The following is a 27,958-nucleotide window of genomic DNA, read 5'->3' on the forward strand; positions in this document are numbered from 1 at the left end:
CCTCTGCAGTTATAGGGGGTGGAAATGTGTGACATTATTTGTGTTGACTTAGCCAAAAGGAGTTGCTTCTGAAGAATTGTTCTGTTAGTTGTTCTGTAAATAGCAGTAAATAAGCAATTAATTAGCAGGTTTTGTATTACTTTCCCGTGTTTTTGAGCAAGAAAATCCAACAACTGATCAATTTCTTAGCTATTAGCTGCTGAGTATCTATTGATCTTCCACTTCAGTTGGCTCAATATTGTGAACTTCTCAAGTTGTAGATGCTCAAAATAACATTGGTGCTCTGTGCATCAGACATTAGCTTGTGACTGCTCAGACTGTTGGGATAAAAGTGTTCTCACCTGCTTAAACTTATTTTGTGATTTTTTTTTATTTTGATTTCTTTTTCTTACCACACATGAACTTGTACAACTTTGCAAATGCTTTGTTCTATTAAAGTGAGTCAGGAAGCAAAAGTTGTTTTGGAAATTTGCTATTGCAGTCAAATTTTTTAAGGCTGTCCCAAATTAATTGTATTGACTTGAACTTTGTTAGTCCAATAATTTATATGGTTTCCAGCTGCATGCCAGTCAATTTGTATGCTTAATTCTATTTGAGCGTGTCATATTTATTTTCATTGAAACATTTTTTTTTCTGAATTAGGTTAAAGCAAAGTTATTTTAAGTAAAACTTCAACCAGTGAAAACAGGCTATTGACCTAAGTTGACAAGGCAGTTAGATCCATCTTTCTTTGCATACAGAAATAAAAGGGCTATGTGAAGTATTTCTGGGTATTTTTAGAAGTTGATCTATGAACTAGAGTTTGATTTAACCAGGATTTTTTTCTCACTTCAGTCACTTAAAATTGATGTTCTCTTGTTTTTAGCCATTTCTGCATTTGAGATCCAGCCACTTTCAACTGAAGTCCAAGAAGGTGGAGTAGCTCGATTTGCCTGTAAAATAACAGCAAACCCTCCTGCCACTGTGACATGGGAAGTGAATAGAACAACCTTACCCTTAGTCATGGACAGGTATGTAGGGTTATACATTTTAGAATGTATTTTATTGTTTGCTATCGTTTTGGTCCTGCTGCAAGAAGAAAATCTGGATACTTCCATTGCCAATACATTAAAAAGGTTCCATGTCAACTATTGAAATAGCTGGTCATAGATATGTTGCTAATGAATTTTAAATAGGTGTTATGAGTGCAGGCCAGAGTCACCCTCTGTTCTCTGCACAGCAATCACTGGTCTTTGAGTTCTTATTGGTGAATTTTGTATGAAGTCATCCTCAGGAGCAGGCATTGCAGTGGGGAATGGAATGGGTGAGCATTGGCTCACTAGTGGGATTGCTTTCACTGAAGAATTGATGCTGAACTTGTTTTCTTTAGACGGACAATAAAGAATTATATATACAGAAAATTGAGATAAAACACATGAAACCAGGGAAATTCTATGTAAGGGGGTCTTCTCATGAACTGATGAACTTGAAGAATGTAGTTTGCTCTCTGCTAGATTCTTTTTCATGTCCAGTTTGTGTTCATTGAACTGACTCCTGTGCTTTTTGACTTGTAACTCTATTTGAAGGTGTCTAAGATACCCTTCATGTAAAAGAAGAAAAAAAGAGAAACTAAAAACTTAAACCCTAGGTGGGTTTCTGGGAACTGTACACCAGTTATGCCCATATATCAGAAACTGCTGTAAAAAGTCAGCCAACCTGAACAGTATGGATGTAGTAGCAGGCTAAAGAAGGCTGGGATGGTTGATTCTGGGGGTGAGAAAGATCTGCTTGTTGAAAGTAAATTCCTCTGCTCTCATTGTGGTGCTGAGGGGAATTTTGCCTGTAGTTCAGAAAGGCAGGAAGGTGAGTCATGTATTGGGAATGTTTTTGAGTCTCCAGCCTGCTGTTCCCGGGTCAGTGTAGCAATGACTGTTTGTAAATCAAGGAGTTAATTCCCCGACCCTGTTCACTGGCTGAATGTTTATCTACATTTTTTATTTTTGGTTTCTGTGGCAGGATAACTGTTCTGCCTACAGGAGTGCTTCAGATCTATGGTGTTGAGCAGAAGGATGCTGGGAATTACCGATGTGTTGCCACAACTGCAGCCAATAGACGTAAAAGTACCGAGGCAGTGCTGAGTGTTATTCCAGGTATTTATTTACCACGTGAGATTTCCTTTCAGTGGCACTATCTTCCTTTTCTTACAGTATAGCAAAAACACTTAAAAGCCTTAAAAAGCTATAGTTGAACCACTTGTCCAAATAATTTTGCTTGCTTTTATCTTGTGCTAAAATATTGTTCAATGTAAGTTTCCCCAATCAACATCCCCAAAAAAAACCTGTTTTATTTAATATTTGAGTTTTTGTTCAACTGTGCTCACTTTTTATCTTTTTTTTTTAATCTCTCCAAAGCCTCAGACTTGAAGCCTTTTCACAAGCCATCTATAATAGCTGGTCCTCAAAACATTACAGCATCTCTTCATCAAACTGTCATACTGGAGTGTGTAGCCACAGGGAATCCAAAGCCAATCATCTCCTGGAGCCGGTTAGGTAGGTCTTAAAATTACAGCATGCCACCTTCAGTCTGTGGAGAGGAAGTAAAACTGGAAAGAAAGGATTTATGCAATTAGGTTTCTGTTCTGAGGCTTTGTGCAGTAGGTAACCATTAGCAGGTTAAGGTAGGATGAGTGAAGCACTTTCAGTTCTGTGCTTCAGTGCTGCTGTCAAAAAGCCCCAAGGTTTTCTGAAGCTTTGGACTCCCTGCTTCTGCTGTCAGTCTGCGCTGCCCCGGGCACAGGGACAGGCAGGGTGGGCACAGGGACAGGCAGGGTGGTGACTGGAGTAGAACTGGGGGTGGGGGCAGGTTGGGATGGCTGCGTCCATGAAACAGACCTGTTAAGTGTTCCTTTCACTCTACTTCTTAGAAGCCCTGTGAGAATGTGGTTTGCACCTGGTGCTAATGGGCCATTTGGACTATGAATAGATAAACCCAGGACAGTCAGCTTGGAAGGGGAGAAGAGGGAATGCAGCAAGAATAATAACATTGAGCAGTGCATCACATTTTTTTCATGAAAACTGCTTTCTGTTTTCATTCCAACATGTACCTAAATGTGGAAGTCAGGACTGTATGTGTAGAAGCAAACCATGAAAATTTTCCCTTCATTTTTATTTCGCAAAGTGTAAGAAATAAATGTATCTTTCCTGGTTAATTCAGTGGCTTTTACAGACAAACAAGTAGGAAAAAAGTTCACATTATAATCATAGAACATTTGGTGTGAAAATAGGAGAAAGTGCATGGTGCTCAAATGTGTTAGTTTATCTGCAGCGTAATTCAGGAGATGGTTGATCACTGTTTGTAAAGATGATGTGGTAGTTGGTAGGGATGAACTGAATCATAGTGCTAGGCAGATGGGAGGCTAACTTCAACTGAGGTGAATTCCAGACATAAACCACATAAGAAGTGGTGAGGCCCAGCCATCTGAATGGTCAGGTAGCTAGTGAAGAGCAAAGTAAATGCAAAATGGAAACCTCTGAAAGTTCAGTTGTGATTTCCTTTGCATTTTTTGACTTTTATATACTCTAATCTAAACCATCACTGCATAGACAGCCCAATTTAGTTCAGTTATTTCGATGAACAGCCTTGTAACCCCCTTGATCTGCTCTCTCCCACAGACCACAAGTCCATTGATGTGTTCCACACGCGGGTCCTGGGCAACGGGAACCTGCTGATCTCGGACGTGCGGGTGCAGCACTCTGGGGTCTACGTCTGCCGCGCCACCATCCCCGGCACGCGCAACTTCACCGTGGCCATGGCCACCCTCACCGTGCTGGGTGAGCCCCTTCCCTTGCAGTGTGAACACCCTGTGGCTGTCTCCTGAGCCCTGTTGGGTGCTGGGCTCATGGTTTATCTCAAACATCGTGTGCCAGGGACTGCAGGGAGGCTGCAGAGATTGAGCGGATCACACAACTGTGGCTGCATTCTTCTGGCTGTTGACTTAGATGGGAAGTGTCAGATACTCCAGATTTGAGTTGTGAACTGGCACTTGGAGATAGCCAGGTGCAATGTTTGCTCTGGGAAGACAGGCTTTCAACACAGAAAAAACCCCTGTAACCAAGCAGAAATATGTAACATGTGTTTATGAGAGAACAGTATGTCATATTCTGGAGTTTGATTTGTTTGTATCCATAAATGCATGAACAAAAATACTATCTGTGCAGATACGGTATCTTTAAACAAATGTGCTTTGTTCACAAGGAATGTGCTTTCTGCTTGTGGATATATGTGATTCAATGGCTTGAGGAGAGAGGTTTTTATTTGGGAAACTAATTATTATTGTTGACTGTCTTTGCATTTGTAGAGGCTTGATTTTTTAAACTATTTTTTCCTCTTGTAACTTATCTGTAGCTCCACCTTCATTTGTGGAATGGCCAGAAAGCTTAACAAGGCCTAGAGCTGGTACTGCTCGTTTTGCTTGTCAAGCAGAAGGAAATCCTGCCCCCAAAATTTCATGGTTGAAAAATGGAAGGAGAATACACTCCAATGGTAGAATAAAAATGTACAACAGGTAAGATTGCAATTGCTGTAGGTGAGCTGTGCTAGTGATGTGCTGCCAAAAGATGACATTGCAGTAGACAATCAAGATAGAACTCAAGTCAACCTGCAATGGGGCATTAAATGTAGTGATGGATGCACATTAATCAACACCGAAAATCAGTAAGGCTTATTATACCAGGCAATATTATTATTATTGTTATTGTTGACATTATTATTATTATTATTATTATTATTATTATTATTATTATTATTATTATCATCATCATCATCATCATCATCATCATCATCATCTGCCATGACAAGCTTGCTTAGGGGTCAGCTTTTTGCAGTGAAGTTTTGTTTTCACTGCGCCTGGCTTTGCAGGCCCAAACAGAAACATGGCAGGTTTTGCAGAATGCTTCAAGGTGCTAAATTTCACTGCTGAGCATCCATTTGTAATAGAGGAATTTGTGGCATGTAAGTCAATTATACTAAACTTAGGAAACAGAGGCAAACATAACTGTTTCACTTATGTGTAACTAAGTTTATCCAAGATGTGAGCTTCTTTTCCACCTCTTTTTCCTCCTTTTGGATGCAGTAAATTGGTGATTAACCAGATCATTCCTGAAGATGATGCCATTTACCAGTGCATGGCTGAGAACAGCCAGGGCTCCATTCTGTCCAGGGCCAGGCTGACAGTGGTGATGTCAGAGGACAGGCCCAGTGCTCCTTACAACGTCCACGCTGAAACCATGTCCAGCTCAGCAATCCTGCTGGCCTGGGAGAGGCCACTCTACAACTCAGACAAAGTGATTGCATACTCTGTGCATTACATGAAAGCTGAAGGTAAGCAGTTTGATTTCAATGCCATCTCATGATTTGAATGTGACAAGAGCTTGAATGTCCTTGCAAAGACTGTCAGATGTGAATGGCTCATATTCAGGGCTGCATCAGAGCATTCCAGCATATCAATGCATACTGCAGTCAACAGGGGTAAAAGTGCTTTTTCCACATAATCTCATTTTGGGACTGTGTTCTTCCAATTTACCTGTGTCTGATGGCTCCAGTGAGCAGATCCTGAAGTTAGGACAGAACCTTGGAAGCTGGGCCCTCTGTAGTGCTCTCTGGATTTCCCTCTGTCCTCAGCAGGAATTTCTGCCTTTCCTCTCAGTGTGTGCATGGCAGGAAAGAACAGAGCATACAGCAGAGTCCTGGAGGCTTACAGAGCTGAACTTCTCACCAAAGAATGCTCTTCTGTCTAGATCCCCAAATTCTTGTGACTTTACTGGCTTTCATATATTTTGGAGTGGAATAGTTGATACTTTGTATTCACTACCTTCTCTTAAAAGGAATATCGGCCAAATGGTAAAATCTACTCTTCTCTCATCCCTTGGTCTCCTGCAATGAGAAAAGTCTGTTCAAATGCTGGATGGCCATGAATGGCTTATCCCAGTGTCTGAAATGATATACAAGTTCCTGTATAGAATGGAATGGGTAGTTGGAATAAAAATTAGTAACTAGACAATTTAAAATCCCTTAGTATTATGTAATTGCTTTGAGTTAAGGTAATTTAAGGTGGTAGGAAACAGCCATTTTTCAAGAGCAGAAGGTGATGGCTTAATGACTTGAAAAATTGTTAGTGCATGGCTTCCAGTGAGGTGCATTGCAACCCTGTTTTCTTGGAGTGATTTCTGTTTCCACTGCTATTCAGTAAGTGGTTTATTCAAGGACAGGACTGCAGATGCTCAGCCCTGTGTGGAATACCAGCCTGCCATCTGCTAAGCAGAGGACAGGAAGGACAGCTTAATTACTCTAATGCTGATGCAGGAATAGCCACATTTGCTTTTGCAAGTGGGATATTTCAGGACACAGGAGAATTTTGTCTGGAGGAAGGAAGGAAGGAAAGAGTTTTAAAAGATAATGAGAACAAGAGGGGTGGGAAATTACCCCCTACTCTTTCAGTCACTGAGGTATTGTGCTCACAATCCCCTCTTAGAGCTAATATGAATAAAGTCACACTGGATAATTTATCTGGGTAATTGTGGAGACCAGAGACCAGATAACTTCAAAGAAACTGGGAAAGTGTCCTTAGGGAAGTTTGTGCAGGAAATAATCTTGCAGAGTAGGGAAAGGAGGTATCTTCTGGAATAAGTTTTTTGCAAAATGATTTTGCAGCCCCTGCCTTATTTGCTTGCTTATCCAAAGGTTATATTTTGTGAAATGAGGTTATAGCTTGTCTTGGTGTAAAAAACAAAACAAACATCAAATAAAAGCAAGCAGTCAAACAGAAACTTCTGAATTATTTGAACATACTTTCTCAAATACCCATTTTTTTCATCTTTCCTGACTGACTTGTGGTATTTATTTTATTTAATATAATGTTGTTGTGCATCCTTTCACATTAGTGAAAAAATCCACACAAGGAGAGTGGAGAAGGCTGTGTAAAGAGGAGTAATTACAGTGGTGGGATTCAAAATGTAGGTGATCTGCATGTAATTTTGTAACATGATTTCACAGTATCAGAAATTTGCATCAGAACTTAATAGTTGCTTTTGTCTTATTTTATAGAAAAATGTTGAACTTGACAGGCTAGTGGACTGCAATTCTGTAAAAATAATAACTTTCTAAGTGATAGAGTGGTAGCCTATTAACCTTTCTGAGGATCTTGCTCTCATATCAGAGGCATTATTGAAAGTCCAGAAAATGCCTTTGTGAAAAATTATCACATCAACCATCTCTCTAATGTAAATTTAGAAACAACTGCATTCAAAGAAATGAAAATTAAATATTAAGGAAAATATTTTTATGAGATTCACACTGTACCAGGTTGGTTCTAACATAGACAGTTGACATTGTCAATATCTTATTTACTCTCTAAGAATTCTAGATAATTATGTATTAATGTAAATATTATGTATTAATGTATTGCTTTCGTTATTCCTTTCAGCTTGTCTTTCCCCATTCCACCCTCAAACCTGTTTCTGATCATAATGAAGGTTAAAAATTATCTCAGATACATCTGACCTGACTAGGTTTTATCATTGCTTGAAGCTTCTTATGAACATAAATGTATAAACAAAAAAGTTATGGATGTATTGCTCTCTTCCTTTAGTTAGGAACCTCCTTTGCAAGTGTGAGGACAGAACATAGCATTGCCAAAGGAAAGCAATGTTTGCCAAGTCTCCTGAGTTGTACTGATGTTTATGATTCCATAAACTTTATGGAAGGCAAAACTGGATAATGCATGAATTGTATGCAGTTTTAAAGAGGTTTTTTGTAGACATCACAGTGTGGTAGGTGCTTTGAATACAAAAGATGCCATCACTTATTGTTACATTTCACAACTCACATATTCTGATGTTTCACTGTAGAAACAACTTCAGGTTCTCTTCCCTATATAAAAAAAGTTAGTGTTTTAATCAAGCTAGTTGAAAAAACTAACAGGTGTGGGTTTTGTGTGTTTGTTTTTTGTTTCTTTTAGCAGAATATTTTACATTCAAATTGGGGTCATAGTAGCAAGAAGAATAAGGGTCTGATGAGCGTGCATGTTGGAGTGTGTTAATTCCTTGTTAGTGATTTAGAAAAGGCACAAAGGGGACACTGATTGTGGTGGAAGGCCAGCCTTGTTCTCTATTATGGCTGTTTCATTAGGGCCTCTGCATGAGGCCCAGCAATCCATTCAATGAGAGAACAAGTCCTTTTAATTTGAGCTCAAGGATCTTGTTTAGCAGGTCAGAAATCGTGCCTTGCAATTCCTAATTAACAAGTCATTAACTAGTCTGTTGTGAGATGCTCGTAATCTTGTCTAATTAAAATGCTATCAAGTTAATTCATAAATGTGGGAAAACTTAATGGTGGAATTTGCCTTTGGTTTTGTTTATAAATTCAGTTGTGAAGAGGAGGAGCTGGCTCTTACAGAGTTTTGATTAAGTTGACATGCACTTGGTGTGAATTGTTCCTTAACACAGCAGCTTTCACCACACTTGCTCCACTTTATAGCCTTCCTCTATAGGAATAAAGCCCAACAAAGACAAGGACTGCTGCATGCATTGCTATGCATATTTTAGTGTGAATTGCTGACAATTTATTTTATTTTTTTCTTAACTACTTGCCAAGGAGCCAAACATTTTTGAAGATTATTCTGGTCTGTTCTTATTGGCCTTTCTCCAAATTAAAATAAAAAACGTGTCAATCAAATGTAATAGTACTTGCAGGGCTAAATTTAGATCCTTTTGCTGAATAAATTCTTTTTGTTTGTTTCTTTTGGGGGGCAGGAGGGTGTTTGTTTTGTTTTTGATGGAGTGGAGCCCTCACATTCCTCACAGTCTGCTATAGAAAGGCTCTGTAAATAGGTTTTGAAAAAAAAAAAACCCTGACTCTAAACAAATAGATTTAGAAGCTGGGTATGAATGATAAGGCTATTAGAGCTTGTCTGTTGTGTTACTGTACAGTGAGCACAGTTTGTTGTGACTAATGCTAAATAGGGTTTAGAGTTGCATTCAGCATCCCTTATTGAGGAAAATCCTGAAACACCACAGCCTATACTGCAGCAAGACACAGTTACTCCTGTGCATAAAAGAGCTTTTGCTGAACAGAGTTTTAAAAATAGAGGCAGGCTGGGGAAGAACATGAAATTAACTTCATGAGATCTTAAAGCCAAGATACTGTGATGTTCGAGGATTTTCAGCAATTTTTGTTTGTCTAACCCTTGTTTTATACCAGGCTTAAATAATGAAGAGTACCAAGTGGTGATTGGAAATGATACAACCCATTACATCATTGATGACTTGGAGCCAGCCAGCAACTACACCTTCTATATTGTGGCTTACATGCCTTTGGGAGCCAGTCAGATGTCAGATCATGTCACTCAGCACACCCTTGAAGATGGTAAGAAGTTATTTTGGTGAATGTTCTTATCTGCACTGAGTCAAACTGTGCAGTCCAGTGGTAGCAGTTTCTTGAGGGTCTTGAATTTCTCTTGGTACCAGTGAGACTTCTGGATACCACAGTGCAAGGCAGCAGCTCACAAAAGGAATGAGAATAAAATAACATTCTGGCAGAGCAGCACTGTGTGTTACACAGTCTCTTTCTGTGCTGAAAGACATTTCATTAAATCATGTCAATAACTATTCTAGATCTTTGAGAACTCCTTTCATGATGAGAATTTGACATTAGCCTAGGATTTAGGCTACTGTCAAATTTTTTAAAGATTTTTTTTTAAAAAATTAACCTGTTGTTTTGGTTTTTTTGTGTCTGTGTGCCTTTTGTAGTAGAATCAGAATTTTGTAAAAGACCCCCCTGACTATTTCTGTGCAATGATTTAATTAATCTGAACATCATGGCAACAACACACTTCTTAGCGTAGATCATTAGATCTGATTAATAAGTTCTGACAGGGTTAAGCTTTGGCAGCATGGAACACAGCCATTTGTAGCTGTCTGCAGGTCACTTTATCAGGACCCTCATTACATGGTAAGGGGAAGAAAACATGCACCAAGTATTCGGCTGCAGGTTGTTGTCTGGGCCCTGGGTTGGAGCTGCTGCATCAAACCCTGACAGGCAGTGTGTCACACCAGTCAGGTGCTGATTGCCTTTGATTACTGCTGGCAGCAATAAGAGAAGAAATGGCCTTACAGAAAAAAGTTAGCTTAAGCTCTTCTGCATGCAGCAGGTGAGAAGTGTCCAGTTATCATTAAGAATCTACAGAACTTGCTGGATTATTTAGTTTTACATTCCTGGCATCTCATTGTAGTCTAAGGTATCAGACAAGAATTTTCTGTCTTTTCCCTGAGCTCAAAAGCTTTGTCTTTGCCTTTTTAGTTCCCTTGAGAGCTCCTGAGATCAGTTTGACGAGCAGGAGCCCTACAGACATTCTCATCTCCTGGCTGCCAATCCCTGCCAAGTACCGGCGGGGGCAGGTGGTGCTGTACCGCGTGTCCTTCAGGCTGAGCACCGAGAGCAAGGTGCAGGTGCTGGAGCTGCCGGGCACCGCTGACGAGCACCTGCTGGAGGGGCTGAGGCCCGACAGCCTCTACCTGGTGCGCATCACTGCGGCCACCAGGGTGGGCTGGGGAGAGGCGTCCCTGTGGACCTCGCACCGCACCCCCAAGGCCACCAGCGTCAGAGGTAAGGCTCGGCAGGCTGGGCGCTCAGCGGCACGGGCTTTGGGCTTGTAGGATTTCTAAATTTTCTTAATTCAAATTGTACAGAGCGAGGCTAGAAACTAAAGCATCTGAGCAGCTCACAAACATGAACTAGAGTTTCCTGTGCCATTTTGTTCAGTGTAAAATACATTTCTACGAACTGGAACGCTGCACATTAGCGTTGTAATGTTATAATAAAGGATCTCGGTTGTTTCATGTGTGTTTGTACTGCATGCATCTTTTGAATATGCAAATTGACTTGATACATGAAGTCTAATTTGTTATAATTGAGCTTTGAAATTTATTATCATTTAGTAATGTCATGCAGAAGAACATTCATCTTCACAAAATAGCTTGAAAACTATGCAGATTTGAGTTTTAAACTTTATTCCTTAGCTGTAGTTCACATCCTTCTGCTTTGGATTTAATTGAGTTTTGACTGCTATAGTGAATTATTAACACTTGATGAAGTGTGATGGTGTTGTTAATCATATTTACTTTGGCTCGCTTTAAAGTAGGAAGGAACTTTGTAATTATCTTTGGAATGTTTTCATTTTTGCTTAAAAAGAACTACCTCATAAATTTATTTACTTATTTATTAAGATGCAGAATTAAAAACTTTTTCTATTCTGTTGTATTCTAAATTAAGTGGTTAGATTTAGGTTATAGGGAGTAGGATATCATAAGAAAGAAATAATTACATGACTACACAGATGAGATAGAATCAAAGTCTGAAGTGAAGTTTGGACTGATAGACATCCAGATTTTTGCATGAAAAATGCTTTTTCTAGACCACAAGACTATTTTCTGTCTGTATTTCTGTAACCCCAGCCCCGAAGTCTCCCGAGCTGCGTTTGGAGCCCATGAACTGCACGACCATCGCTGTGCAGTGGCAGCAGGATGCTGAGGACCCCGCTGCTGTGCAGGGCTACAAACTCTACTACAAGGAGGAGGGGCAGCAGGAGAATGGACCCATTCTGCTGGATGCCAGTGACCTGGAATATACTGTCAGTGGTTTGGGTGAGTGTACAAAATTCTTCCCAACTCTTTTGGAAGATAGTGACACCTTAGAGAGCTTAAATCAGTAGACCTGTAAGGCAGCAGAGTTAGGTTTGGCCACCCGTTTTCCCAGCAATAAGCTTTGCAATCTTGAGTTAGGCTGCTGAGGGAATAATCCTCTCACAAAGTATGTGTTGCACAGCACTTAGATAACCAGATCTTGTAAATCATGTATAAGCTGGAAGGACACCCAACTACTTATCACAAGATACAGAACTTAGTTAGTAAATACTGCAAGTAAATGATATGTCTTTTTAATATGCACTTTAATATGCAGGTTTTTAATATTTTTGGTGTTTATGCCTGATCTAGGAACAGTGAACAATTAATACAAAACACTGAAGCTTTTTTTCTGCTATTTTTAGCCTATTTCTGTCTTACTTGCAGCCTTTGTCACAGGTGTACTGCATGACAAGCACTGCTTGTTCAACATAGAAGCAAGTAGCTCTTGTGCTTGTTATAATCCTGTTAATATTTTTAGGAGTACTGGTAAATATTTGCAGAACTGAGCACAGACCTTGCTGAGTACCACTGGAGTCCTTCCACTGATCACCTGACTCCCTTTCCTCCTGTAGCTCTTGCAATGTGTATTATCACAGATGTGTTGGGATCATCCCAAGGTAGAAGGTACTTTGTTTACATGCAGAACTGAGAGTTTCTTTCATCAAAAGCTGCAATCTATCACATAATCAGCAAAAGTAAAATAGGACTTGACACTTGCTGTTTGAAATGTGTTGAGATAGTTTACTTGGTGGTATTGTGGAGAATTAATCTTGACTCAGTTATCAAAGTTGACCTGCAGTCTTAACTAGGTCAAATGCCTTCCTGACCATGCTCAAATATTCTCATCTGCTGCATACAGTTGAGATACAATTTTAGGGGAGATTTGAGAGGAGTATTCTGGTCTGTTAACTGGACAGCTGACCATCTGTGACCATTTCCAGCCAGAGCATCTGGCAGTGGCCGACTGTTTAACAGAGCTGAGAGACAAAAGAGCACCTCTGAGAGCACAGAAAGGATGTGGTGTCTGTGTGTCCTGGGACAGAAGTGCATAAATCTTTTTCTTATTATGCAATAAAAAGCTGTAATTTCAAACATGTGCAAACTTATTAACAATGTGATCTACATGATATGGATTTTCTCAGCCCACTAATAGTCTTTAGATGAAAATACTATTTTACAGAATTATATTAAAATGTATATTATCTGTGTTGTTTTTGTTAGATTTTCTTTATATTAAGCATGTAGACAGATGAGAAAATGGAAGAAAAGTGAGTTTGGAAATTATAACTTTTACATGGTCACAGTTGACTGAGTTGCAAGAAGGAGGAATTCATGTGCTTGAGTTAACCATTCAGTCATGATGCATGTGATGTGTTGAGTGTTTATTCTTTATCATAATTCTCAGTATCTAAATATGGTGACCAAAACATGATACATTCCATATGCTCTGATTGCTGTAATTTATATTTTTCCTATCTACATAATTTGTACTGGTGCAGGCTGGTTTCACTGAAGAGTAGTTTTTGGGGTTTTTTTTAATGGGATGTATTGGGTTACTTGAAGTATATATCGGATATGAACTTTCCTAAGTTTCTTTGCTGGCTTCTTTATTTTTTTTTTTTTATAGCATTTATAGTAAAAGGCATTCATCACTACAGCTACAAAAGACTCAGCTCAGGAAAATTGATTAGGTCATGATTTTCCACTGCTAAGATGATTACTTACACTGTAGCTTGGAAAGCTCACAGAGACTTCTCGTAGTGATAGTGCCTCTCTGATTGCCCTTTGCCAAACTGCCTTCTTGAAATACTTGTGCATGCCAAAATTATTTCTTAGAAAGCAGTACACAGCCAATCTTTTGCCCCTGGCAGCTGCACACCTGGTGATTATAGCAAGTAGAATTATATGCAGTACATAAATCCACAAAGACTGTAGCCACATCCGCACATTAAGAAGGTGATTTGTTCATCTTTTTATTTCTTGTGAATAATCTAAGTGATTTGGACCAGTACATTTCTTTATTTATGCATTTAAAAATTAAAACTATTAGTTATTAGGAAGTGGTCCTACCTGGTATAATTTGAGGTGTAACAAGGCGAGCCACTGGGGTTTGTCACTATGGTAAACTGATTTTTCATGAACTGGACAGAGGCTTTGAGCACTGATGTTCTGTCACCCATTTGCCTCTCCTGAGGACACTAAACTCCTGATTTATTGACAGAGTCTTTAAAATAAATGTCTTCATTATGAGCTACAGGAATTAGAATACTGCAAGTGTGAAGCTCGAAGGGGAAAGGTGTGTGTTAAGACTTTTGATGTACTATATGTTGGATAATATGGTCAAAAGGAAGGGTTATTCCTAATTTGAAAGAATATGCTCACAGTCCTAGGGGCTTCCCAGTGGTAAAGAAGGAGCAGTTTCTCATGCATTATCTGTTGCCACTGAATTTATATGGCTTCCAAACACTCCCTCTTCATGTCTTTGTCATGATTGCAGCTGCCCTACATTCCCTTTTCTTCTGCATAGTTAATAAACTGCAGATAGACTTCTAGTGACATTTAGAGCATGTCAGTACATCTGTCCATGGAACTTTCTGCAGATGTTGGTACAAATGCCAGTTGTGCAAGATATGTGTATTAAAGAAGACATTCCACTTACCCTGTGGCAATTAGAGTGCATCACAAAATGAGAGTTCATGATTGTCTCTAACTAGAGAGAACATTAGCATTGTTATTACAAGCACTGCTGATTGCTTGGTTGTGGGTAGCTTTGATATAACTACTATAAATGATTGCAAATGTCTACAGGAGGACTCTTGATGGAAGTATAATTATGATAGATAAAGCAGGATCAGCCATGTTAGTCTGAAATAATTGACAATGATTAAACATGGAATGTAGCAATATGAATATTATGCTGCATATTTTTAGTCTCTTGTTGGTTCCCACCTTGTGTTCTGAGATGTGACCTCTCTTTCTCCAGTGTAGGTCTACCCAGTTACTTCTCTGTATTTTTAAACTGGATTATTTACATGATAGTCACCATGTAAATAGAATTAAATCATCTGATCATTTATTCTCAAAATAAATATCCACAGTTTCACATAGACATTTGTTTGTGTTAAAGGTCTTTGCATTTGTTTTTCAATAGCAGGCCATTTCCTAGTCCAGTGTAAAATTCCATTATTACTTGAATATGCCACAGGAGCAGACCCTTGGCTGCATACCATGCATTTTTGCCTCTATTTTTAATTCCTCCATTTCTTCCTCCTGGTTTAGAGATTTTTCCTTCACAGAAAGTCTTTCATTGTGAGGCTTGATAAGTCTGCTGGTACCAGGTAATAGTTCAGGATGTGTGTTCAGAAGTTGAAGTGAGTTTTGCTGGTGGAAGAGTTTGTTAGGGAACCTTCTGGTTTTACATTACCCACTGGCATTTTTTTGTGCCCCAATTTAGTACTTTTGGAAAAAAAATTAGATTCTGTCAGAGTCATGTGTGTGATGTACTCCAAAAAGTTTGGTCTTAATCAGTAAAGCTTTCCTGTCAGAAAGCTCTTCTATGTTCTGCCTCTTCCCAGTTACAGAGAGGAGAAATAAAGCAAAGTGCATTTCCCAGTGTTCCTTGACCTGGACAATATTTCCAAGTGAAGAATTTGCCAAAGCCTGAATGACACAAAGGCACATTTTGTGAGCCTGCATGGCACTCCCCTTTGGAAAGGGAGCTTCTGCTGAAGAATTAGCCAGCTACCTACTACACTTAGGATTCCCCCAGAGACTCGGCCTTCAGTTGTTTAATTTCCCTGGGATCTATTTATATTGTGTTACAGCCATGACTGCAGCTAAGCTTTAGTCCAGGGCAGCAAAGATGACAAGGTCATTCAACAGTCCATAGAAATTGAATAAGGATGTGTAAGAAGAGTCAGTGCAAAGAATTCCTCCAGTTAAGCTGCCTGCTGCACATCACCCAAGCTTCTCTTGTAATGATCCTGTTAAAGTGCTTTAAAGTTTCATAAAGCAGCTGATAGGGTGGTGAGATAGCACACAGCAGTTTCATTTGCACTATATTCCAAATGAATGTGCTGGAAAAATGTAAGTTTTAAAAACTTAATGGCATCTCTGACAGTGTTGATGCTATCTTTCTTAAGAACAGCAAATGCTGAAGTACTGAGAAGGAACACTAAGTGCATTTCATGTGTTAAAGGAGTAATTTCTGAAAGCTGGGGCTGTAATTTCAGTTTTATCTCATGTTTTGTTGGTGTCAAAATGTAGCCTCACATGCTTGTATTTAACAGCTCTGGAATACTGAAAATTGTGTATATGGGAGTTGATATTGCTTTTTGTTTATAAGTTACTGTGGAAATTTAATTTGGAATTCCCATACAATTTCAAGGAGCCAGGCATTCCTACAGTTTCATGAAATGATGTGAAAGAAACACGGATTTTTCTTGAGAAATATTTTTTTTTCATCGTTAACTGTTCTCAAATGGCATTAAAGAAAAGATGAACTTTTTTCTGCTTGAGGTATTTTATATCAGATCAGACATCCACAGTTAGTGGAATGCTGACTTGAACAAAAAGACAGCTCTGTTAAAAAAAGAATCAGAAATTGCTTTAGTTCTTAAAAAATATCAACTAAAAGCTCAGTTTTCCTGCTTGGAAAGCCAGATGATTGCACTGCCTGCTGTATATACTGTGGTCATGATATTTTCATTGTTAGATAGTGGAAAGTGTGTAATAGCTCAGTAGGTGAGCAGGACAAATATTATCATTTATTTCCACTGTTTACAGCTGGGTCAGTCTAGTGTTTACTCCTGCTGATTACATCCTTAAACTAAACCTCTTATCTGTCAATTCTCCTGATTGTGTCTAACAGCCTTGCTACTACTACTTATCAGCTAAAACATAAGGGATTTGCTGAGAGGGGAGGAGGAATTGGTCAAATGGCACAGGAATAAAACCAAAAGCCCTGGAAGTAAACTGGGCATGTTTAAAATCAGCTAACTGTGACCCCTTTCTCTTCCCCAGCCATGGCAGATAATGTATATTTGTAGTTAACAAAGCCAAGCTCTTGCCTAGCCCTGCTATGAGAGTGCTTCTGTGGCACCTCAATAAACAAGAGACACACATTCCTGGCTCCAGTCATGAAAGACAGACCTGTCACCACTCTAAATGAGTCTGTCTTCCGAATGCAGACATGACATATTTGCATATCATTTTTTCCTGTTCTTTTTTCCTTTCAAATTTTGAAAGTTAGATTATAGATTAGAAGAGAGAACGGAGGGAGCTTTATTACCCTGTGACATTTTTACCTGTAAGATATCAAAGCAAATGCTTCTTTGATAAGCTTTTACCTCTTTTATATAAGAACCATATTGCATTTTACGGGCTGTAAATGCACACAGAGATCAAACTGGGTTTTGTGTTTTGTTGTGATTTACAAACTGCTGCATCATGTTTTGTTTCCAGTGTATGGCAGTGCTAGTAATTTCTCCAGGCCTGTTTGTAGCTGAGAGCTCCCTTTAGGCTCAGATTTACCATCCATGCTTGTGGAATACCAGGCTGAGTGGCAGAGGCAGGGAAGGCATCAAATCTCTGTCTTGTGTGGCATTTCTGCTCATGTATTGTTGGGCAGCTGTGCTGTACTGGGGGAGTAGCAGGAGGCTGCACAGGGCAGACACACTGACACAGGGTGAGCAGACACTGGTCCAGACTCACCCACTGGCTTCATGCCTTCCTTATGGAGGGAAAATACTGCACTGCTCTGCTTAGGTGAAAAATTGATTCATCAGGGTTGTAAATTGAATTCTTACTGGGCAAAACTGAAGCTGATGTTGGAGTCTGTGGCCCTTTGTTGGAGCTTGTCAGCCTGGCTTCCATTGCATCCACTGTGTCTTGGGCAAAGCTTTATTTAAGCACTGAGTGGGAATCCCAGATAAATATCAGCTTGTTCTGAGCAGCTTTGCTGGGGAGTAGCCAGTTAACTGTCAGCTGCTAATGCTGCATACCCTCTGTGCAGTTCAAGTGACACATCTGTAAAAAACTGTAATGCCTTCCTTCCTGGGCAGTTCTGCCATTATTTGTTTTGCGTTGTGCAGTATTGCAGCTTTGTATCATTATTGCATATTTTCACTTTCATTTCTGTTCTTAAAAAGATTGCTTTGTCCTCTATGTTTTCTGTCAGAATTTAAATTTACCTCTATTAAAGAAATTGGATTTATGTGTTTTTCTAGACCACATCACAGTTACTTCTGCCCATATTTTTGTTTTTTTGAAAGTAAATATTATTTTCATACAGGTAATTTCTAGTGGAAAGCTTTAATTAATTTTTAATATCTTTGCCAATTTTAAATTACATCATCAACATGTAGGTTACCAATTTAGTCAGTAATCAACTGCACTGGAATACTGACATTTGTAACATCTGCATTAGCAGCATAGCTTGTTTTGGTGTTGATTAAAATGCTATTTATGACAGACCCTTATGAAGAGGAATCCCTGGGCTTTCTTTTACTCAACAACAGACTCATGGAATGTTGAGTAAAAACTCTAAAACTCGTGGAAATGTATTAATTTGTCAGAATGATAAGCACCTAATCTTGGGTCAGAAAGATGCATTCTTTCTCTCTTATTTAAAAGCTTTCATGAACAGGTAGTTTGTGTTTTGGAAGGATTTTTATGTCTAACATATTTTTATGAAACCTTCTGGAACATGCTGTGGTCCAGTTTGAACTCTGTTATCTGGGAAAATAGTCATGATACCCTCATCTGAACATGCCTTGGCAACTTCCCAAGTTAGTGGCTCTTTGAAGGGGAAGCACATGGCAAGGGAGTAGATCCTCAGTGCAGAATAAACATTGAGTGTACTGTACTTAACAATCAAAATGAGGAGTGCTAAGACAAGTTAAGCCCTGCCCTAGAGAGATCCTGTGAGCTGTCAGGAGTGGGAAGTGTCACTGCCTGGGACAATGCCTTGTAGCAATGTTAAAGGTAGTAATGTAAAGATAAGTGCTTTGCTGAGGCAACAGGAGCAATCCTGTTCCACGGGCCCACTCCAGCAGCATGGAGGGCTTTTGCCTGTTTTTGAGACTTTTGCCTCTTTATCAACCCATAACTGAATTGGACACATTTTTCCCAGGGGATCAGATTAATTGTGTAACAACTCAAAGAACTGGAATCAAGGGTGCTTCAAAGTAGGAGGAGAAGAGTTTTTGCACTCTGGCAAAATAACTTGCCAGCCTGCAGTGAAACAAAATGTGTTGTCCTCAGGGTATTTAAAGGTAAACTTTTCCACGGTGGGAAAGTGATTAGAATCTTGCAGGAAATGCTCTCTGCTGCTCTGTGGTCCTGGGGTAGGAATTCCAGCGTTTAGAGCTAAACCTGTGTGGGAATTCAGCTGGGAGATTGTGTCATGTTGATTGAGTAACAGTTAGGATGCATGCAAATAGTGTTGCATTGTTCATTTGCTGGAGCTGAAGGTTAAAATTTGCTTAATGAAAGGACATATTGATCACTCCTTACAATAAGAAAGTAGTAAATAACTTTAAATTAAGAACCACCAAAATGTTTTTAGGTATTACAATGAAGATGTAATGAGCACATTTTGATAGCTGTAAAGTAAAAGTGACCACTAAATAAAGACTTAATTTCTTGAAACTGGAAATTAAGTTAAATGTATAACCCCCGTTTAAAGCTAAAAATTTGCAAGCAGATAATGATGGCAGGAATGGCCAGATAAGTGATAAAGTTTCTTAAACAAAGCAACAAAATAAACCAAATAAAAGAACCGCAGAAATCTGAACTGCTATGTACATTCCTGCTGTACAATCCCTTTTAGATTTAAACAGAACTTTAAATATGGTGGGTGGTTTTTTTTCCCCTCCTTTTTTTTCCTGGAATGAGAGGATTTGTCTCTGGGAGACAGCATTATTTAATTTGCTATTTATTGGACTTCATTAGTAAAATACTTAAGTCCTGGATTGCAAAGAAACTGCTCCTTGGAGAAAGCTTAGAGAAAACTCCTGTTATAGGAAATTAAATCAACATTGTCCATTAATCATACTGCATGTCAACCCCCAGACCTCTCTTGATTGTTCTTGGTGAATGTGAGGAACCATTAGATGTGTGAGGTCCTTAAAGGTCTGAGTAAGTCAAAGGGGAAGAGTTTAAAAAAATGCCACCATTAGCACATGAAAGAGACTTCAGAGTGGACAGAAGAAAACATTTGCTGTACAGGGCTAGTTACATTTCTTAATTTTTTTTCCTTTTTTATTTATTATTTTCTTCCGTTGTTAAACAACAATCCAGATGTTGTGATCCAAATGTTAATTTAATTCATCCTGAAGCTTTTTTTCATTAACTTTTTTTTTGGGTCATGTTACTAGTTGTAGTTGTATGGGAAAGGTAAGAATAGGGGATCTTTGTAATTTCTGTGTTAGTGATAAGTAAACACACTTCTAAAGCTGAGCTAAAATGTCCTCTGGTAGCTTCCCTGTCTTGAGCAACACCTTGGTTATATATTTGCCATGAAGGCATTTTTCCTAACAGAAACATTTTTTCAATTTTGGGAAAAGATGCAATTGTGAAAAAGTGCATGTTTGTTTTTTCAGGCTTTCTGCAGTCACACTTCTGTGGCAAATGAAGAGGGGGATGCAGGAAGCAGGGGAAAAAAAGAATCCTGTGTTGGAAGAAGCCCCTCTTGCTGTAAAACATCTCTTCCAATCCTGGGACTTTAAGATTTTTTTTTATTTCTTTGTTTTTGAGTTTTTTGGTGGAGGTTTTTTTGGGGGGTTGGTTAGTGGGGGTTTTGTGTTTGTTTTTCAGGGGTTTTTTGTTTTGGATTTTTTGGTTTTTGTTTCTAATCTAGGAAAAAATGTTTAGTATAAGTAAGATTTGCATAAAGAGTGTATTTCAGCATTGATACTCACTTTCATGGTGTTTTTTTACCTTTATCATAGCCGAATGTTGTACCCCTGTTCAAACTGGTTATCATTCAGAACAAAACCACTTGTTGCTGCATGTGCTTGTAGAAACCAGGACAGGGAAGTCATTCTGATCCTCTTTGGTAGATCTGTGAAAGATTTGAGTTTCCTGTCTCTGATGGCATCCAGTTGTGCATGCTGGGGGTTTTTGTACAGCTGACACTTTTGTGTACTCAGACAAAGGAGGAGTTCACAGAATCCTGTATGCAAATACACCCTAAAAATGTGGATTTTTTAAAAGGTAGTTGAACTGGAGATTTGGGGTGGTAGGTAGGATGGTGTATGTGGGAGCAGAGAGACATAGATGGGTAGATGTTACCCTACTGTGCCTTAAGTCCATTTACCAACTTTCTCCCTTGTATATTCAAGGTGCAGGGAGGGCTGCCTGCTGCCCAGCTCAGTATATCTATGTCTATATTTGCATGTGTATATAGATGCTGTTGGGAGAAAAATAGGATATCTTTGATCTTCTTTGTCTTAGTCTAGCCCAAGACTTCTCCATCACAAGCATACCTCTCACTGTGTTAGTACCTTGTATTCGTTGTTATTTCCATGATAATTTCTAATGGCCTAATTTGGCCTTTTTTCTCTCTTCATGTCTTGGCTGCCTTCTTACAGCTTCTCACCTGCCTTTATTTAATCTCTCACAGTTTCCCATCAGCCCTTGTTGCCTTGGTGACAATCACTTGCCTTAGCAATCTCCATCTGTAGCACTCCCTACCAGTTGTTTGTGCTGGAGAACTTTTCTCAGAGGTGGCTGGGATGTATATAGTCTGTGTGCTGTCCAGGCAGAGTGGGCAGGCACACATGGGCTGTGTTTGATATTGCTGTCAGATAGGCAGGGACCTTCATCCCTCTCCTTCACAACTGACAGCCAGATGTTGCTTCCAAGCCAATCAAACACCTGCAGGAGAGCACCAAGCACAGTCCAGTTGCAGGACAGCAAAGTGAGGTGCTCAGAGTGCAGATGGAGTGCAGGCATGAGAGCAGGGCTCTCCAGCTGACCCTGCAGTGCCTGCACGTCCCTCTTCCCTTGAGCCTCCCTGCTGGAAGATCTGGCTCTCAGGGGTCATGTTCCCCCTTGCTGGAGGAGCCTGCAGTGGGACCCGAGAGCCTGTGCTGTCTCCTGTGCCCCTGTGCAGGGCAGCTCTGCCTGCAGCATCCACCTTAGGCAGTTATTCTTATTTCCACTTTGCTAATAACAGATATTATCTGTGCTGAGAACACATGCTGTGCCCTTCCAGCAGTTTGGCAGCATTCCCATGAGTTTCACAGGTGGGTGAGTGTTCACTGTCCCATGGTACACATGGGGTACCTGGCACACAAGGGAGAGAAGGGCCCTTTTCATGGACTGCTCTGGTACTGATGTTGTAAGCTGAGTGTGACAATGACATGACATCCCTGCAGTCTGAACCGAGCTGTGAGTGTCCAGCTTTGCATTCAGTCTATTAGATAACAGCTCCCCCTTGAGGGAAACGTCTTTTGTTAATAAACTCATAGCTCTGGGATCAGTGGAGTTTTTTGGGTAGGTTTGAGGGTCACAGTTTCACCAGGCTGGATAAAACAAAGCAGACTCGTGGTGGCTGTGCTGAGTCCTGAGCAGCTGCCAGGGCTCCCTCTGCTGCCTTGGACCTTGTTCAGCTCTCAGAATTCATCCAAGTGCAGCTCAGAGCACAATAAAGTAGCAAAAGGCGGCACTTTTGGAAGAAATCACCCCACATTTCTTGTGTACTCTGAATTGGTGCTGCTCCTCTCTGTGCTTGCACACTGGTGACTCTTGTGTTGGGGCACAGGATGGGTGGGAAGTGGCAGAGGAAGGAGCAAGGAGTGCTGGAGGCTGAGGGGAGCAGGCTGGCTTCTTTCAGCAGCAGCACAGTTAATGCTGCTTTAAAATGCTCATCAAACTGCAGGCTCAACAGAGCATTTGTAAAGCTGAGTTGATGATGGGAAAGCCTTACAGTTGTGCAGGGGGAGATAGCTAGCTAAGAGTTAAGTAGCTGTGTGTTTATTTTACTTAAGCAATCAATCAGTGAGACTGCTTTCCACTTCCTAAGTGTTGTATAAACTTCATATGCAGAGGGATTACATCAAGATAATTTTCTTCTCCTTTTTTTCAATCAAGATATTGATATGGGTTGAATTTAAATCTTGAATGCATTAGAAAAGTTAACAAAAATAACTTTCATTATTAATTGTATCCTACTCGTTTCCTCTGTACCTTTCAGTTTGTTAATACAAGGTTTGACAGATATTAAATCCTTGTTCTTCACAAAGCTATTAAATAATACAGTAGGTAAGGCAGAAGAATTACATTCTAACTTGTCTGTGGTCAAACATCTGGACAACAGTAGCATTGCTTCTGACAAAAACCAATTTTGTGTATTAAAAAGAAAAGTTAAACATTTTGAAGGAAAAATTTAAACCAGAACAAATTCCCATGTATATAATTATGGAAAATACAGATATAAGAAACTTTCTAGAAGAAAAGGACACAATTATTAAAATTCTGCTGCAGTTTCTGCAGAGTATACTTTCTTTCCTATGTTATAATTGTTGTCCTTTAAAGTACAGTAGTTTTTACCTGTAGTAAATACTATCTATATTAAAAACATGTAATGTTGTAACCCATTTCCATGTGGGGAAAGATCCACTTTTGTCTTTATGAAATACCACAAAGTGTAAAATAAATAGTAGAAACTGTGTTGTCAGTCAGAAGAGTAAAAGATTTTCAAAAGTTTGAGGAAGCCTGAAATCTTTCAGGCTACTCTTCTTGTTTAGATTCTTCTTTGTGTGGACATTAAACATCTTAGTAAAAGGGTACTCAGGCCACAGTTCACTGACTAAAGGATTTGAGCACCTGAGAGTATTAGGTCCAAATTCAGATTGCACATGTTGACCTCTTTTACACCACCTGCAAGATTTGTCTTTGGTGCTTTCAAGAGTTGGTGTTTCAGAAACTTGGTGTTAATTAAATAGTCTTCAAATAAACCATTAACATCTATTTAACTAAAGGCAACAACATCATTAACTTGCACAGCTGCTGCCACAAATATAGACTCAGTAATCCTCCTGATAAATTATCTTAGAAAGCAGAGTCTTGGCCTGGAAAGAGATGAACACAAGATGTCATTGAAATACTGTTTTGGGAGGAATCAGTGTGGAGATTGTCATTACAACTGGAAATTTTCTTTAGGGCATGTTTTAGAAGTTTGGGATGTGCTGTATGAAAATGTAAAGGGTAAAAATAACACTGCTGTGCCAGACCATTAGAGAGGTGGTTCAGCATAATCTAAATGTAATTAAAATTAATACCCTTCCTAAATGTCAAAGATATGCAACCAGTCAGAGACACTGAAGGGAATGAGGCCTCTAAGAAGATAGAGAGGGAAAAGTAACAGACATGTTCATTTATGGGAGAGATCTGCAATGCATTTCACAGCTGAGGAAACAGTCCTGTGTCCTCAGGCCATCACACTTCAGGTGGAACTGCATGCTGAGCTAAGGCATTTGAGATGAACTCTTTACAAGTACTGTTAGCTGTCTTCCCTGCTTCCTGGTTTACTAATGTGTAATTGGAAAATATTTAGCATTATATGATGGATTTTCAATGAATAATTTATATTAAAAGTAGTGTAATAGAGAAAGCTCAATGCCACCCCTTTTGTAGTTGTGGGGTTTTTTTAATGCCTCTAATTTAACTTCAGCAAATTAAGTATGAGGGTTGTAATATTAGCAGTAAATTTATCAGTTTAGCTGGCAGCTCATGACAAATGGGCCAGTTTAACAATTTCACTATAAAATTTGTCAGCTGTCTGGGTTAGTTTGCTCCCCTTCTCCTGTATTCAACCCATGAGTGCCAAATTTTGGTCTTCCTTAGGAGGCTGCTATATTTACATGTGCAGACAGTCTGTGTGATAATAGTTCGTGCCCACAGAACTGTGCCTGCCCCAGGCCCATGGGCACAGGCAGGTGGGTGTCTGTCTGTCCTGCTGTGCCCCTTGGCTGCCTGGTGTCCCTGCAGTGGGAGGGAGCCCTGTGTGAGAGAGCAGTGACACCTGCAATAACAGAACATCCTGCTGAAGGCTGGGCCCTGATTGTAGATGCAGCTGGATAGAGCCCATGCAGCCAAAATTTGCCTTAAGAAAAATACAGTGGTGGCTTCCCCTCACATGTATCTTGTTTGTTTTGCTGTCAGGATGGACTTGTTTGGCACCTAACAAATGTTTTAGTGCAGTTCCTTGTTACCCTCTGAAGGAGGAAAGAGCCAGACTGATTTTTAGTTGCCCTGCCTGAAACTTTTGCATCTTGCAGTCATGCTTGCAACAGCACAGACCTCAAAGCCTGAGATCTGAGTCACCAGACCACAGATGTTTTTGCAATGAAACCGTGCACCTCCTACAAAGTCACTGTGGTGCAAGTAATGATAGATAGTGTTTTCATTTTGCTGCACAAAAGGGTCAAAATGGCACGGGGAGTCCATGACAGACCAGCAGAAAATGTTGGTTCTGAAAGGAAATTTATATCATAGCTCCAGGGGGAAGTTTGGGCGCTGTGAACAGATTGCCTTTGTCATTGTGTACAAATGTGTTGTTTGTAAGGTGATGCTGGATGTCAGGCAGTCAGTGCATATGTATGATAGATCTTGGTACCTAAACAAATGTTAAACCAAATTTGGTAAAGTGCTTATTGAATTGTGTTTAGGTGTATATTCTGGAAGCATTCCTCTTAGCATGAGGGCCAGGCAAATTGTCTAAACATTCTTTTTATCTGCAACCCAGAAATGTGGGTCTCTACTGGGGAGATCATCTTTTCAGCCTCTTGCATCTTACAGAAAAGACCTTTTATAGCATGCTCCTGTTTTGTAGCAGCATTTCTGTGTAGGTTGTTCCTTTCCCCTTTTCCTGAGCCACTGTAGTAATGTTTGATTCAATGTTCTGTCACTAGTGCAGGGCTCACTGCTGTGTGTAAGGGAACCTGTTGTGTGGGGTGGCACATCCTGTTTGGATCACTGCATGAATTCTCAGTGGACATGTGTGTGTTAGTAACTGGGTAATTACAGCTCTGCTGGCTCCTTCGGACGCTCTCCCTCCCCCCTCTCCCTCCTTTCTTCTTGCAGAGATGGCCTCTCTACATAATTCCATTAAAGTGATTGTGCTCCGAGGGGTGGACTCAGGGGCAGTGCTCTCATCTTTCAAAGCAGGACCAATGAGCTATGTGCTTTCCACTGGGCAGCAACAAAAGAAAAGGTCTCTTAGAAGAAAAGAAGAGCACAAAAGATCAAAATTAGGTGTTTGTCCAGGCCTCTGGTATTGCTTTCAAGTTAGCTTTTGAGGGCTCACTTTGAAAACGGTGAGCCAGGCTAGTTAACATAAGGGTGTCTGCTGGTTTAGAGAGCATTGTTAGAATAATATTGGAAGAGAGCTTTTTGCAATTGAACAGTTCTCTGAAATGCAGGAGGAACACAGGGACTGATAGCAGACCTTGCAGGCGTGGTGGGAATGTCCTACATCTGTGAGGAAATCGAGAAAACTTAAAATCCTTGAGGTTTGCTTCACTTATTTTAAAAAGATTAAACAACTTTAGATAGTTCTTATTTCTGTGGGCCCCAGAGGCTGAAATTCTGTGTGCTGGGAGCTCATCCTGCCCTGCCAGCCCTCCCCCAGCAGTTTGTGATGAAGCTGCTGTTGCTGCTGGTGGGCAGGAGGAGAGGTGATGTTTTTACTGCAAGGGGGTGTGAGGTGTTGTTTGTCCTGGGGCCCTCGGAGGGGATAGCACAAAGCTACAAAAGGGATACAGACCCTTTTCACATTTAGACAAATAAGCCAGAGCCATCCAAAGCCCTGGAAAGCCAGACTGTTTAGCTGGATCAATTCACATGTGTCATATGTTCCAGTTTCTACCAAAATAAACTTTTACAATTTTGTACAAAGAAAAAATTGCTTCGTTTCTGCTTCAGTTATTTGGTTTGCAAAGGAAAACAAGAGTATCACAGACAGTCCTTGTTCTATGTGAATGTTTAAAGTTACCTTTAAATTGAAAAAGAAGTCATGGCATAAAATGTTGGCAATTTGTAACTATTAAATTACCTATTTGATACTTACAAATTACCAATATTTTATGTCATTTACCTGTGATATTAAAAGGTTGTTATTTAAAATTTGATCAATTCAGTTGTGCAACCAATTGCAATTCCAACTCATTTAAAATAAAAGAAATTAAATATTGTTTGAAGCCAGTAATAATGCTTAGAAATTGCATATGCAGAGCTTCAACAAGTTTTTAAAAAGTGTGATAGAATATGGTTGCTTAACTGTGTTTAATTGTTTAATGATATGTATAAATAAGGTAAAAGGGCATTTTTTAGAAAAGTGCAATAAAATCCAGCGCTGGAAATCTGAGGGGGAATACCTGCTTTGGAGAAGAACAGACTGAGTCTGTATCACCCTCCTGCCTCCCAGCTCTGTGTCTGTGTTTGGCTTGATGCGCTTCTCTCTGTCCTTTTCCTCCGCTACATTTGAAATGTATTTGCTTATTTTCCTAATAAGTTTCTGCTGTATTTACATTACTTTGCTTCAAAAGTACATTTTTAAGGATAGTATTTCTCAGTGCTCTTCCTTTCCCACCCTTCCCCCTTACTAATTCCCCTGGACCTCTGTTGCTTGGAGCAGACTTTGGCGAGCCCCAGATTCGGTGTCAGAGGCCGTGACCCCGTGTCAGAGCAGCCCATGCTGCTGGCCTCTTCTTTGAATAATTATCTGGAGTTTATTGTGTTGAAGGGATGGGCTTGGGGGCTGCACAGTCACCCTGGCAAACCAGACCAATGAGCTCTCCAGCCAGACCACTACCCAACAATGGACCTGTGGGTTACACAAAAAAAATCCAGCAGCACAAAAGATTAAATTAAAAATGGACATTTGGACACGGAAGTTTTGTCCTTAGAACAACTATTTTTTCAGTCCACTGTGGGTTTGATACTTTTAACTGGAAGGAAAAAAGTATTATTTTAAATTTTGTATGCAAGCTAGAATGAAGTTGAAATATTTTCTTATCTCCTTCCTTAACTGTTAGAATTGCCATACTGGCTGTAGCTTAAGAAGTTGTTTCTAGGTTGTTAGTCACTGAACTCTGCTTAAAACATCAAGACACCAAACCTTTTTTCTTCGCCTAGAAATTTAGTGCTGTACCAATTATTTTATAAACAAGAGCACCCAGTAGTTTAATTTCTATCCATATTTTCCTTTTAAATTGTTGAGAACAAGGATGTAC

The 27,958-nt window shown here is 39.7% G+C and overlaps 1 protein-coding gene across 1 annotated transcript in view; it reads left to right on the forward strand.

Annotated features, from left to right (window-relative positions):
* PRTG (protogenin) overlaps positions 1–27,958 on the forward strand; it is a 73,248-nt gene that overhangs the window by 27,068 nt on the left and 18,222 nt on the right. The window contains 9 exon segments of the mRNA XM_058033614.1: positions 866–1,010; positions 1,996–2,129; positions 2,391–2,528; positions 3,651–3,809; positions 4,384–4,543; positions 5,111–5,358; positions 9,235–9,399; positions 10,333–10,638; positions 11,487–11,675. Of these exon segments, the coding sequence (XP_057889597.1) occupies positions 866–1,010; positions 1,996–2,129; positions 2,391–2,528; positions 3,651–3,809; positions 4,384–4,543; positions 5,111–5,358; positions 9,235–9,399; positions 10,333–10,638; positions 11,487–11,675 (1,644 nt within the window).

Source organism: Melospiza georgiana, chromosome 13, assembly GCF_028018845.1.
Source record: "Melospiza georgiana isolate bMelGeo1 chromosome 13, bMelGeo1.pri, whole genome shotgun sequence".
Classification (NCBI taxonomy): Eukaryota; Metazoa; Chordata; class Aves; order Passeriformes; family Passerellidae; genus Melospiza; species Melospiza georgiana.